Here is a 14,628-nt window from a genome sequence, read left to right as displayed (position 1 = left end):
ATGTTAACACTACTATCAAATGTTAACCCTACTTTCAAACGTTAACACTGCTACCAAATGTTTCATCAGCTTCGAGTATGTTAGCATGGTTGAAGGAATATACATACATATAGACGTAACAATACGTTTCGGTAAGACAGTGCCAAGTTTGTTTGTGAAAGTGTACCACCAAAGGATAGTACAATAACTAGTTGTTGCTGTTATGTTTCAGGATAACAATTAGAGCAGTGTGAAATGCACATTGAAAAATTACCCCTAGTAGAGAGAAAGTGAGATTGTAACAAAATTCTAACTTACATGCTTTTCAGTTTAGGAGTAGAGAAAAATATTTCTTCACCAATGGCTTTCAATTGATTTTTTGATAGTTTTCTATAATTGAGGAATAAATGACAGAATACATCATAATTAACATTCATTAGTTTATATAAGCGTGACTTGTAATCGTTACTATTATACATGCAAAGCAAAATGGGTACTCACAAAGAAATGATATCGAATGTTGTTGCAAATAAGTTAGCAGGCAAGTCCTTTAGATTGGTTCCCATCAAGCTTCTACATTAACGAAAATAAAGATGATTCTATGAGGATCAACTTGTCATCAACATGCTGGGAGTTCACTATGATCTTTTTTTTTTGCGTTTTATTAAAAGAAAATTTAAGAATTGGTTCTCGATAACCTTTGCAATCATTGTCATCAAATGTCCAACTTATTTGTTAAACCTTTTCTTCACATAACATATTGGCGACCATAGTTGTATACCACGAGGAAAAGAATATATGTCAGGCAAAAAAAAAAAAAAAAAACAGTATATGCCTCTATTATGAAACAAAATTAAAGTGAGTTTGTTTGAATTTCAAAGAGCAATTCATTTTGGCCAGAACTAACTTCGAACCTAGTAAACTCTTGATACAAGTCATGCGCTCTAACTAATTGGCTAACCAGCCCAAAGTGATTGTCAATCTGTTTGAATATGATATGTACAGTAGGCTGATAGTATTCGATTGGAAATAATAATTAGCATGCTCATAACTATTCATAATAATGTATCGTTATATTCGTTTTAGCTGATTTGATATCAATGACAAAACTAGTGATATCATGATTAAAAGGATTGTCTGGTGGCTCAAAGAAGTTACCTTAAAAAATAGTAAAAAAAATTCCAAACATGTTGTCAAAGTATGAGAACGCTTATACTGCGTTTGACAGAAAACGATTTTTTAATCGTTAAGGATAGACATTTCAAATATGATTTGAACAGTACAATACGTGACGTCAGCTCTGCCATAGCAGATTGCGTCATAACCCACCCTCCGCACAGTACCTATACGGTAATCACAACAAAAACAGCGTTTGTATACAGATAAATTTCTTCCTTAATTTCCGGTGAAATTTCTGAGAAATTAGATATGTTTTCAAAAACTCCTTAAGCCGCCATGTACTAGATCGGTGGTTCCGTGGTCTTTGTGTAACACAAGGTAAATATTAACAGCAGACTCTTCGTTGTTTAGACTTTACATCGCGCTATCCAGCTCCAATGCGAAGAATGTTCGCATGTAGGCTATACTCAAACGTTGACAATCGGACAGTTCTGCGAAGCCTAAGCTTCTCACTGTTACATTCTGCTCTGACAACGATTCCGATAAATTTCTTCCATAATTGCCGGTGATTTTTTTTATAAATTAGATATGATTAAAAAGAAAACTCCTTAAGCCGCCATTTACGTAGTAGATCAGTGGTTTCGTGTTCTTTCTGTAACACAAGATAAATTTTAACAGCAGACTCTTCGTTGTTTATACATCGCGCTATCCAGCTCCAGCGCGAACAATGTTAGCGCGTATAGGCTACTCTAACGTTTACAATCGGACAGTTCTGCGAAGCCTTAGTTAGCTTCTCCGTGCTACATTCTGCTCTGAAAACGATTCCGCCAAGTTTCATCTTTCGGTGTGACAAATACTTTTCAATTTTCCTTTTACTGTTAATTTGATCCGTGAATATTATTTCAGCGATTTCGAAGAACAGTTTATGGACTGTGGTTTGAGTGTGAGTGTACTATGTGCAACGCTATACATGTACACCAACTGGGCATCGTAGGATATACGTTCGCAAGTATGTACGTTATATATATATTAGGCAATCCAATGTGCATACACGTGAGTGTGTATTTGTTGCGGAATGTGAGTGCTATCTTCAAGTCGCCTATTTTGTCTATCTGCAAGCACTACGTCAATCACCATATTGAAGAGTTCGAACAAAAGGTACTTTTGGTGAGAAACTGGTGAATTTGAAAACCAGATTTCTACAAGAAGAAAACGTCAAATGGGGACAATTTTTACATGGTTAGAAAGAGAAAAATAATAACTACAAGGACAATGTATCAAAATCTTCCACCAGACAATTCCTTTAATGAATCTGATTGTCTTTTAACGATACTTATGAAAATGTATTTGATATAGGTGATCACCTACACTGACGTAAGTTTCGTAGTGTTATAGAAAATATCTGCGGGTATTTCATCATATTCGTTATGTGAAAGATCTCTGTTGAGAAATGAAAAAAAAAAAAAAAGACGACAGAAAGAGTTAAGAATGCAGCGATGTCACACGATATCTAACTTGTGTTTGCAGAAAAAAAGTTGTAAAAACAGAGACAGACGATGATTTCCAATTGTCTGTTGTCCTAATAGGTGATGATCAAAATGAAACTTACACTCGTTGTAAATCAGGCAAGTAAGCTAGTAATCCTTTTGGAATTGCTTCGATATTGTTTTTGAATAAAGATCTACAAAGTAAGAAAACAAAAGGGAAAAAAGAAAATCAAAGTGATTTGTTCTGTCAGATATTTTTTTTTTTTTATCTGGAAAGCGAATCAGATCAATCAACGGAACGGGAGTTGCGTAAAATGTTGCTATACAAGTAAATACGTTGTATAATTTCACGACATTGGCAAGATAAATAGTTTCCAGTATTCTAAGTTGTCAATGTCCAAGATGTAAATTATTCTTTGGACAACGTTCACCAAACATTTCGATTGAAATATAAACCCCGTAGTAGTCTTTATTCTGTTCGTTGAGCCTTTATACATATCTAACTGATTAAGAGATATGTTTTAAATGTTACATGAGGGTGGTGCTGTATGGGGTGGCTAGGTTGTGCTTTTTTTAAATGTGTAGTTTCGTGGTTTTCAATAGATGCAGATTTCTATATTTTCTTTGATTTCTTTTTTACATTCTTGTCAACTGTACACAGTGTTGTCGTTAAGCAACAGCACTAGTAATTGCTCTCCATACGACACGAAAAGTTTCTTCATCAAATTACCAACATAACCTGCAAAAACAGAACAAATACTGGTACTAGTACAATATGCCATCATTTGTGGTGACCAGGGTAAAGCCTCATTATTCTGGTTTACAATTTGCCACGTTCCAAAGGCTCAGTGAGTAGAAAATTAAGAAAGGGATTTGGAGTAACTTACAGTCCTTTTAGCTGTTGCGTTGTCCAAAATGCAGTTCGTGGTATGCGTCTTATCTCGTTTGAAGCCATATTTCTGATGTAGATAATGAAATACCAAAGGAACGTAATGGGACATCCAAAGTGTTGCAAAATAGAGCATTTATCCTACTTTCCAGCAAAAACATACACCGCATTAGAACGAAACAACTTCATATGCCAAAATCAAAGGAACCCTTTACAGTAAATTGCAGACAAAAAACACTGCCGCTATATATGAAGTATATTGGCATTGCTTTTATGCTATAGTTTGTTTTCATAATTTTGGTGGCAGTTTAACGACATCAGTATCCGCCACCTATCCTGCGTTTACCAATTTGCTTTCACCAAGTGGCCCTCCCAGCCAAATAAATGCATCCAGGTATGTGCAATAGGCTAAGGGATTCATACCTCTAATTAGTCATTGTTTATTGTTTGTGCCCCTGTTAGCCAGGTAAACTGGAGACTAATGATGTAATGCGTCTGTGACACGTGATTCAGATGATAACATTCACTATAGTTTCTCCTTGAACTTCTAATATCCCAGCCACATAATATCTGTTTGAAGTGACTGAACTTCTAATATCTCTGCCACATACTATCTGTTTGAAGTGACTGAACTTCAAATATCTCTGCCACATAATATCTGTTTGAAGTTACTGAACTTCAAATATCTCTGCCACATGATATCTGTTACAAGTTACTGAACTTATAATATTTCTGTCACATGCTACTTTACGTGTACTTTTGAGGTTGATTACTTGTTGCACTGTGTCACTGAAGTAACTTCATTCAATACTTTTTAAATATTGATTGATGTTACATTTATGAATTTTGCAATGCACAAACATCAAACTTAAAATATATGTTTAGCATACCTAATGCAGTCTAAAGCATTTCCAACAATCGAAATAAACCCCTCACTTTACAGGAATTATTGAACATGTAATTGCTACGTTTACTTACATTTCCGTGAGTTTCACCGAATCGTGGAAAATACTTGGACAAATATCTTTGATATTATTCTCCAAAACAAATCTGTAAGATCATAAGAGCTAGTAAGGACAATTGCTGCAAATTTGTGACATTTTATTTTATAAATCAAATGTTCAAAGTGTCAAATCAAAAGCATCTCTCAGTATTTTGTTTTTCATTTTGGCAATTGTTGTGATTTTCCACGAAATGTGTTGCCCTTTAAATGACTTTACAGTGTAAATAAAACATAAAAGTCATAATAATACCAAGTCAAAGTAAACGGTTGTTCAGTAGCGGGAAATTATCATTTCGTAATAACACTCAGTTTCTGTGTAACACCACGCGAAACTTAAGTCGCATACAATGTGAAAAACAGAACATATATGTTTGTTTGTTGTCATTGATTTAATGTTCTTTAATGATAGAAATTAGTGTCGTAACTATGTCGTGGTTTAATCATTGAAACTTAATTCACTTACAAGTTGCCAAGGTTTGTCAAGCCGGTGAACATATTGCAGGGTAAATCTGTCAAATCATTTTTGGACAAATCTCTAAAATAGAAATAAGAAAAAATGAAAAGATTGATAACAATGTTCGATGTAAAAGATTTAATTCCATGCCAACCGATTAAAGTCGGAAACACATCGATTGGTGTAGTAAAGAAAAGGTCGGAATATAAACTCGAAAGATGATAATTAGGTGTAAACTACAAAATTTCGTAATTTTTAAATCGCACGTAGGTTCGATATTCTGTCGAAAAATATATTATGGGAAACATGATGTCAAAAACACAATTCTGAAATTTGTTTTTTTCTAAGTGAGAAATGAATGGATGATTATTATCTCCATTCCTCCTTATTTTATCTGATGGGTGGGGGGGGGTGGAGATGATTGACGATCAAAATGGAAAATTTTGTTTTTCATATTTGTTGCATAACGCATAATATTACATCTGAAGCATTCAAATAACTCACTGGACTAACAACTTAAATTGATTAAAAAGTCAGTTTTGTTTACATTGTTTCAAGCTTTTGTAACCCTTGGAACAGGTTGTTTGGAAGGTTGCGAATTTTGTTGGCTGAAAGTAGTCTGTAAAAGAAGCGGAAAATACAATTGTATAGAATACATAATATAACAACATCTACACCTTCGTGTCACTAGTTATCATAGGTTTCTTTGCAAGTTGAAATAGGAAAACAGTGTCGTAGTACTCGAGTGCTTTTTGAAAGTACTCGGTGCTTGCACATGCGGAAGACTACTCTGTCACAGAACTTGTACTTGTACTCGATTTAAAGTAGGCCAGTTAGTACTCGTTCATGGCGAGTATTTAACGAACATTTACCAATAGAGCTAGTTATATTCAATGGATATTACGACGGAATCTAAGTTATGTTTCGATCCTTGTTGGTACTCCATTCAATTACTTTATGAAAGTACTACACTCCTACGTCAATATATTACTCTATGCAAGTACTGCACTCATACGTCATTAGATTACTCTAGGTACTGCACGCATACATCATTCTATTACTCTATGCAAGTACTGCACTTATACGTAATTATATTACTTTGTGCATATACGTCATACGTCTGTACCCCAGCGGTATCAGGTATGTAGGCTAGTCAGATAGTGTATTACCACGTACTTATCTGTAGGAAGCGGAAAATGAATAATGTTTTATTGGTGTTTGATGTTAAACGTACGGAACAATCAGTAGTATGCTTGGAGTACAACTATTAGTCTAAAACTCCCCGTATATGTCAGGGAAGTTGCTTTTAACTGACATCTTGTCATCTTAGTATCAGAACATATTTGATACGTTTAGTAAACTCCACATTTACAAAATAATCCCAGCATACGTTTTCGCGTCGAAATATGATATGATCATTGTCTCGGTAACAGCTAAAATCAAAAGGATCTTTCATATTTAATAAATGAAAAGTTTCGAGATTTACTGGAAAGGTACTCGGATGAAAATTTACTTCTACTCGGTACTCTTATTTTAAAGTACTTTAATCGGGTTCTGGTACCCAGTTCTCGTATCCTAAACATAATACTGGTACACATGGACTAAGTACTCTGGTTCTCAAGTTCTCGAAAGTACTCTGCCTGGATAAACGTACTTGATACAATACTGCGATAAAGTAACACATGTTAAAACATTGTGAAAGTTTGAAACTGCCATGGTCTGATAAACTGTCAAGCATTCCAGCCTTGAAAATCATTTTTACAAAATTCCTTGAAATAAATGTAGGATAGAATAAACTCGTCATTATAATTTGTTACGAAAACTTACAACTTGGAAAGGTCTCGTGGTGTCTGAAAAGTGTGTTGTGATATTTTGGTAAGGTTATTTTGACCAAAATTACTGAAATAGAAGACAGATGGAATTGATTGACTATATATGTTCAAGAATGGGAACCCCATCCCTCCCCCTCCCCCGCCCAAGAAATCTCCAGAACGAGATGTTTACTGAAATAGCTCGGTACTCAAACAACGGTAAATTTTGGAAAATATAATTAGGATGGTTATTAAGATGTATTTGGTCTTTTCTGTCAGAGAAAAGTAAATATCGCTACATTACCTTCCTCCGGTTGCTATTCATATATAACTCTGCCTTCACAGAATTTAACTTTACACAAAGACATTCTCCACATCGTACAGAGGGGGAAAACATAATTATAGTTCAAGAATGGGAACCCCATCCCCCCCCCTCCCCCGCCCAAGAAATCTCCAGAACGAGATGTTTACTGAAATAGCTCGGTACTCAAACAACGGTAAATTTTGGAAAATATAATTAGGATGGTTATTAAGATGTATTTGGTCTTTTCTGTCAGAGAAAAGTAAATATCGCTACATTACCTTCCTCCGGTTGCTATTCATATATAACTCTGCCTTCACAGAATTTAACTTTACACAAAGACATTCTCCACATCGTACAGAGGGGGAAAACATAATTATAGTTTACAGAAGAGCCCAGTTAGATAAAGTTTATTAAACAAGTGATAATGATTTAAATTTGTTCATCATTTTAGTCACAATCTCAATGTATTTTGGATACATATTTCGTAGTGGTAATCATAAACATCTTGGTTGTAAATACAAAAAAAGTGAACAAAGAAATATTCAGAGTAAGTACTTTATAACGAAGCCTAATTCTAAGTTCAAATAGTCTATGAAGGTTGGAAGAGATAACGATAACTAATATATTGCATTTGGTAATTTCTTATCAAATAGAAATCCATCAAACTTAAAAAACAAATGTTTATATGAGACACACATAATGTTAACATTGATATACATGACTGACATCAATTTTCTTAAAGCAGTTTAAAAGGAAATGTTTGTCATTCGACGTTTCTCTCCTGTGCTTACTATAAGGAACGACGTAAAATGTGCTCTGTTTTACATTCGATACTAACATGGTTGTCACCAGTGGTGTCGACGCAAACATATCTTCTGGTAGCTCCGCAATGGAGTTATAATTGAACATTCTGTAGATGAAGTTAACATTTGAAAACACACTAGTATATCATGTAACATGCGTTTGTAGTCAAAACTTTGTAGGCTAATCAAATTAACTTGAACAATGTACATTTCATCATCAAATGCAGCACGATGAAGTTGGTGGTTGTCTCATAACATGAAATATTTTAAACATTGTGTTTATATAGCATATTCGTCGTAGGCTTAGTGCTAAGAAAAAATATATAATCACGTGACACGTGATTGGACTAAGTCATATACATTTGAAAGAGACAGCATTTTCTTTTATTTCTAAAAAATAAGTAAATAGTTTGCTGCATTATGTCAACACTCATGGGATTTTAATGTTTACGTAAGAACATGATATAACAATGTACACAGGAACATTCATATTAAATGATTGCTTCATTATTCAAAGGATGAATAAACTCCAACAAGCTAAGTTAAAAGTAATGTATCAGTAATTCATTCGATAAGTAAAATAAGGTATTTTACACTCGTTTTAAGGCCGTGGTGTAGTTGAAAAGATCCGGTGAGATTTCTGTTAAGTTGTTGCCGGAGAAAAATCTGAGGATTTTTTTTGAAAAAAAAACATTTACTGATTGCACATGTAATTAGTAATGTCAAGTTCACATAAAGTAGCTACTGTAACGAGAGGTGTGGAGATATTTTGCGTACATGTTCCATTTACTCTGATAAATAATTACTTTTTCAGCTGATAGGTTGCTACCAATTTAAAATAAAATAGAGAGCATCTAATAAGTTATCTTTTCAGAAATGAAACGCGCTAGCAAAAATGTTGATATTTATATTTTAGTACGTGGTAATGTGTTCCTAAATCAACTCCACCAGTTACTATGAGGTCACTGGTGTCCACCAACTATGTGCTATAGAACACCGATACACACATAGAACACAGTTACTACTGTAGATCTTACAGTTTGTTCCACAGTAAAAACTGGATCGTGCTATATTTCGGTAGCATGTGCTATTAGGATTACAGTAAGAACTGAGGATACGTGTAATTCCAACAAATCCAGTTGTTGGGATTTATTGGAATTATAAATATTCTCAGTTAACGGTTTATCAGATTTGTCAGCACGATCCAGTATTTACTGTGGTACAAAACTTTAGATTTACAGTAGTTACTGTAATCTCTATGTGAATTGGCTGGCTAGAAAGCCATGATGATGTGAATAAAGTTCCATAGTCAATGTCATTATCACCGTGGCTGCAGAGTTGTATGAAAGATCACTATATAAATAAACACACATAAAGAGGTCTTTACAAGTGGAAATCAATTACCCGACTAGGAAACTGGCATGATTTTCAACTAATTTGTCTTGCTTTTATATTGCAGCGTTACTACTTTCAAACTCAATCCCAAATGCTCCAATTGGTTTCAAGAGTAAGCCCTACATATGACAGAATATCGACGAAGGGTTCCCTAATATCATCTTCCCGCGCACTTGGCGAATAAATATGATTTGTTCTAGAAAGGTTTTACTCACAAACGTTCCAGCAGAGGTGTTTTTGAAAATATTCCTGGCGATATTTGTGAAATTCGATTGTAAGACATGTCTCTGTAGGAACCGAGCATGTAGATCGAAAGAATGTAAAGTATTGTATTGTAAACAAAACGTACGAAGGCTGTTTGTTCTTCATCAAACTAAAAGAAAAAGGCAAGCATTGTGATAGTTAAAAGTAGCGTAAAAGTACGTATTAAACTTGTTTGATTTTTTTTTTCTCCAAATTGTATCCTGCTACTGCAAGAGGTTAATCACATAAAACATTTTCACTGTTCGTTTACTTTTATATAAATACACGAAGTTTAAATATGTAGTAAATATTAACACTCACAGAACATTCAATTTCGGTGTTCCATTAAACATCTGACTCCAAAGATGTCCGATTTTATTATGAGAGATATCGCTAAAAAGTATTAACAAAGAAATAAAAAGAAAAGTTCGTTCTGTTTTAGATAATGAAACCAATATTTATATCAGAATGATGTGTTCTTTTGTGTCATTGCGGGCTTCCAATGGAACCAGCACCGATATGATGACGATAGCAAAGCATTAATTTATATCAACATGATAACATACAACATTACGTCGATTGCTCTTTAGACACGATTAGTTATACCTTCCTTTTAGAAATGCTTTAATGAATTTGTTGTAAAGACCACGGGCGTCATATTTGTACAGCATATCAAATTCGTGGAGATTGTGTTCTTTGTCCTTGACCTGTGTCCTTTGACGTACTTAATTAAAAAGGAACGGCGCCATATACTTGCTGCTGGATATGATGTATCAATTTGTCCCATATTTGTTAACTTTTCAGCAACAATAAAACAACAATAAAACGTTTCATGGACACGACTGGCAGTATTCCAATATATTTATATTAGTGGTTAATGTTGTGATGGAAATTGTGGGACAGTGTGATAAGCCTTAATCAACACTGTGATCGAAAACACATATGGATGGGTACCCAGGCATTGAAACACAAGGTATGAGCGGTGACGCCATGTTAGGAGCAAGACTTTGTCGCATTGAAGTGGGAAAAAAAACCCCTCTTAATCAGGAACGTGCCGTCCGCAGATTGGAGCTGCCACTTGCCAAACGTTATACGCCCAGTTTACCCAGTAGCTAAGACTTTGCATTAATGATATGACGATGGAAGCGTTTAATTATTCAACAGCTACGGGGACTAGTACTGGTTACGATATAACATTTGATGGAGCTAACTTACCTCCATATGATATGTGCTTTATCTGCCTGTAAACTTGAGATAAGCCAAACACGTAATTTACTAATTATTTAGTATAATAATTACGATGCCTCATTATGAATGAATGGACTTACAATCGTTGTAGGTTTGGCCTGTTCACAAGTAAATCACAGGGAATCTTTGAAATTCTGTTTTCGGAAAAGTCTCTGGAAAAAGGGAGAAAAATAAGATTTTTTTTATGTCATTGATATTTCTTCTGATATCAGTTGGGATCTTATTCGACTTTAGGCTGAAAATGTTAACCAGGTCAACGTTATTAGCCCATTTCTTCTAACCTTTGTATGTAATGATAATGAAAGAAACCAATGAAGAAGAAGTTCAGACATATCAAACTTACAAGAGTGGACAACATATCGATTCTAGTTGGTAGTACTTACCATTTTTATAATGCAATACTTACTAGTTGTATCATTCAAGGAGTATATATTCGTCTCAAATTAAATTGCTACTGCCACATGAGAAAGAATGTGAACAATATAATATAATAAAACAAAAACATATTGATTTTATAACAGGCTCCGTTTGCCAAACTCAGTTTGATATATGTTTCAATGAGAAATTGCGAGTTATGTTTTAAGTGTTATTATTTCTTTATTTGTCCATCTTCAATAGTTCAAAATGAACAAAAAAGTCTACCTTTCCCTCCCTCCTTTCGCCCGCCCTCCCCCTTTCCCAATTCCAGATACTTACATACTTTCAATATTATTCGCCGAAGAAAATAATCCTATTGGAATTTCCATCAAATGGTTGCCTGAAAAATCTCTGAAAAATTATAGAATAGCAACAAATTAGTATTACTTTGATTCAAACTGTTGGTCTTCAAATTGATAAAGTAAATAAAACGTTCCAAATTCACGTTGGTATAAAACGGAAACGAATTGTAGATATATTATTTCTTTATACTCTGGGTGTTGTAACCCATTCCTCAAATGAATTACTGCCCTCAAAACTATGTTCCATCTCCTCCACCTCAATGCCCATTTCGTCAATGGTTTAATGGAAAATTATTGACGATTTAAAACCATTTATCAGTCGGTTATATAATGTAAATGGAGTAGCTCCCATATACCCCCCCCAAAAAAAAAAAAACATGTTAATAATCGTTAATATTACAACTCATATTTGGAAGATTTTAGGTTATTGTTTTCTCTGTAGACAAGACACCACTAAAAAGAACATTTATAGGTGTATCATATGTCTTTTCAATGACTGTGTTAGAATAGTCAATTGTATTCTACAATTCAGAAAACAAATGTTTAGTCCATAGATAAATCTTTATATACAAACTAAGAGAAGCTAGATCGCCCCATATCCTGACATTACCACTACCGTAAGTAAATAAACGAAATGGGTCAAACACCTCTTTTAGAATTAGAACTTTAACTAAAACTAAACTAATTACGGATTTCATCTTCATTTTCCAGCCTATTAACGACGTTTGGATGATATCTATGACACATCTAAACGACATGAATATTCATTAAAACTTCCGAGTGACTCGTTACAATTTCCTTTTGGGTAAAGATTATATTAGTTAAATAATTTGCCACATTTGCCAACACGTGATAACCTGACACAGTACACTACTTTGAACGTAACTTATCTTTAGGCCATTTATTTATTTCAGTTGTCTGGCTAATATTCTCTTTTGTCTCGAATGAAAATAAATTAATATTAAAATTAATAAATAAGTAAATCAAATAAAACAAAACTGTTATCAAACAGCTTATTTACTAAAGAGCCTGTGTAAGCGAATGCGTAGAATAGATCCAGCTAGGATCGAAACGTCAGGCTCTCTTACTTTTACACAAAGATAAATGATACAATCTTTTGTTCGATTAAGTATTTTCCAATTCGTGTTTACGATAAATATTTGTCTCATAAATTTCTCTAAATCTTACACAGACTTTCAATTTACAGTTGTCTTTGTTAGAATGGATCAATAAGAGTTTTATACAACTTACACTTCCTTCAGGTTGTAAGTCATCGCAAACATCGTGTCCGGGATAGCTAGCATGACATTGTTGTTGATTTTGCTGTTGATGCAACCAAAATAATACTAATCAAACAACACGAATTACATTTATGAAGGGAAATGCTTACCAGTACTGCTTCAGATTACAATATATCAAGTTTAATTTCACACCTGAACTTATCCTGTAATAAATCTCTCAGCGACAATACAAACAAAGTACGGACTCGCAAAGAATGAACCTTGAATTAGTAAGTATCATGACACCGTAATTTACTTTAGAAGTGAAAAAAGTGCCTACAAGGAAGTCAGGTTAACTGTTGACTGGAGTAGGTCCGGCAGAATCTCAGAAAGAAGGTTTCTTGATAGATCTCTATGAACAAAAAGGATAAATTTAGTCATTTTAGAAGTACAAATTCACGTGACGCTTCACACAAAAATGCATACGTTTCGTTCATACGGAAGACGACCGATATTTGCGTTTGAACTGTTTTTTTTGGGGGGGGGGGGGATATAGAGATATAAAATGTTTCACATAGAAAAGTGTCGATTTTTTCTTGTATGATCCATGGGGTAGTTCAAGTTCCATGCTGAACTTACAATTGTGTTACGTTGATAGGTACATCACGTGGTACTACTTGCAAAGTATGTTTGGAACAGTCGACTAAGTAATATGCCTTCTTCGTTTGATGACAGTCACACGCATGGTTAGCACCACAAGCTGGGGGACCTGGTAAAGAATCAAAATTACAGCAATTTACAAGCTATTTCACATTACACAATGTCTTTAAAATGTATCATCAATCACTTTTGTATCTCTGACTTAGAATTCAATTTCTTGAACACACCAAGCCTTATCTAAACCACTAAACCACCGTCATAATGATATGACAAGCATCAAGTAACTTTTAAGAAAAGTCACCCAAATAGGAACCTATAGGCACGAAATCCAAACAGCCAAACAACTTAACTACTGATCCATTCTCAACCCCAGACCCCTTGCATAGAGAATGTGGTAGTGTCATCGTAGTTAGGTGAACATCACGATTCTTCTAAAAAGGTAGCAGAACTAATGATACATATGATCTTAGCGAAAAGGACGAGAAGCATAAGTTCTTGTATACTATCGTTATCGTTATGCTATGCTAACCCAATCAAACAAAATCGTCGCAGCTGTTTTTTTTTTGTTTTTTTTTGGGGGGGGGGGGGGGTGGGGTTCAAATTGTTCTATTCCAGGTGAATTACACATATTCAAAATGCTTGTGAAACTAAAACCATTCCATGATTTCATTCAATTGGTCGATTTTACGTTCCATTATTTCTATGTCATTCAATCTGGATGACTAAGAAACAGGTACAATGATTTCCTTTCAATTGTGCTTATTCCTAGAACTACAAATATAGGCATGTATTAATAACTACATTGTAATAATATCTCGACTAAGTACTTCGCATTATATTGAAGAATGGCTCACTTACGTGTTTCATTCTTTGAACCATCGTAGAAGGAATTCAGGTCACTGTTTGTGACCGCCTGGGTTCCGTTTGAGATAAAACAAACTATCACCAGCAACCAAAACAGCATGTTAATATTTTCTGTCAGTGTTGTAAAAGTGAAGAAAAACACCTGTATATACCGCATGTCATATAAACCACAGCAGTCGCTTTAAAATCAATGTATTGGAAGAACAGCAAATTCGAGTTGTCTATTTATGACCAATGTACCAAACCAAACGAATAAAGCCCAAAATGCAGTTACAGTTCAATGAAATATAAGACATTTTTCTGGATATTTGTTTTTACAACAAATTAACCTAATGAGCAAGCAGTGACTGATTCCTTATGGTTCTGATGTCATACAGTTGCATTGGTTATCAAACTAGAACTAAACCATGTGTCACCCCTGTGAAATTGG

General features: G+C 34.3%; 1 protein-coding gene across 2 annotated transcripts in view; it reads right to left on the bottom strand.

Annotated features, from left to right (window-relative positions):
* LOC139982588 (uncharacterized) overlaps positions 1-14,628 on the bottom strand; it is a 56,751-nt gene that overhangs the window by 39,917 nt on the left and 2,206 nt on the right. For both annotated transcript variants that reach the window (XM_071995505.1, XM_071995504.1), the window contains exons 2-20: positions 14,193-14,309; positions 13,314-13,443; positions 13,015-13,086; positions 12,706-12,777; positions 11,432-11,503; positions 10,816-10,887; positions 9,809-9,880; positions 9,460-9,531; positions 8,444-8,515; positions 7,885-7,956; positions 6,759-6,830; positions 5,479-5,550; positions 4,941-5,012; positions 4,453-4,524; positions 3,473-3,544; positions 2,708-2,779; positions 2,467-2,538; positions 481-552; positions 298-369 (exon numbers count right to left, since the gene is read on the bottom strand). In XM_071995505.1, the coding sequence (XP_071851606.1) occupies positions 298-369; positions 481-552; positions 2,467-2,538; positions 2,708-2,779; positions 3,473-3,544; positions 4,453-4,524; positions 4,941-5,012; positions 5,479-5,550; positions 6,759-6,830; positions 7,885-7,956; positions 8,444-8,515; positions 9,460-9,531; positions 9,809-9,880; positions 10,816-10,887; positions 11,432-11,503; positions 12,706-12,777; positions 13,015-13,086; positions 13,314-13,443; positions 14,193-14,298 (1,460 nt within the window). In that variant the 5' untranslated portion in view covers positions 14,299-14,309. The remainder of the gene's footprint in view (positions 1-297; positions 370-480; positions 553-2,466; positions 2,539-2,707; positions 2,780-3,472; positions 3,545-4,452; positions 4,525-4,940; positions 5,013-5,478; positions 5,551-6,758; positions 6,831-7,884; positions 7,957-8,443; positions 8,516-9,459; positions 9,532-9,808; positions 9,881-10,815; positions 10,888-11,431; positions 11,504-12,705; positions 12,778-13,014; positions 13,087-13,313; positions 13,444-14,192; positions 14,310-14,628) is intronic.

This window comes from Apostichopus japonicus, chromosome 16, assembly GCF_037975245.1.
Source record: "Apostichopus japonicus isolate 1M-3 chromosome 16, ASM3797524v1, whole genome shotgun sequence".
Taxonomy (NCBI): domain Eukaryota; kingdom Metazoa; phylum Echinodermata; class Holothuroidea; order Aspidochirotida; family Stichopodidae; genus Apostichopus; species Apostichopus japonicus.
The sequence above is the reverse complement of the archived record's forward strand: the minus strand, read 5'-3'. Positions and strand labels throughout refer to the sequence as shown.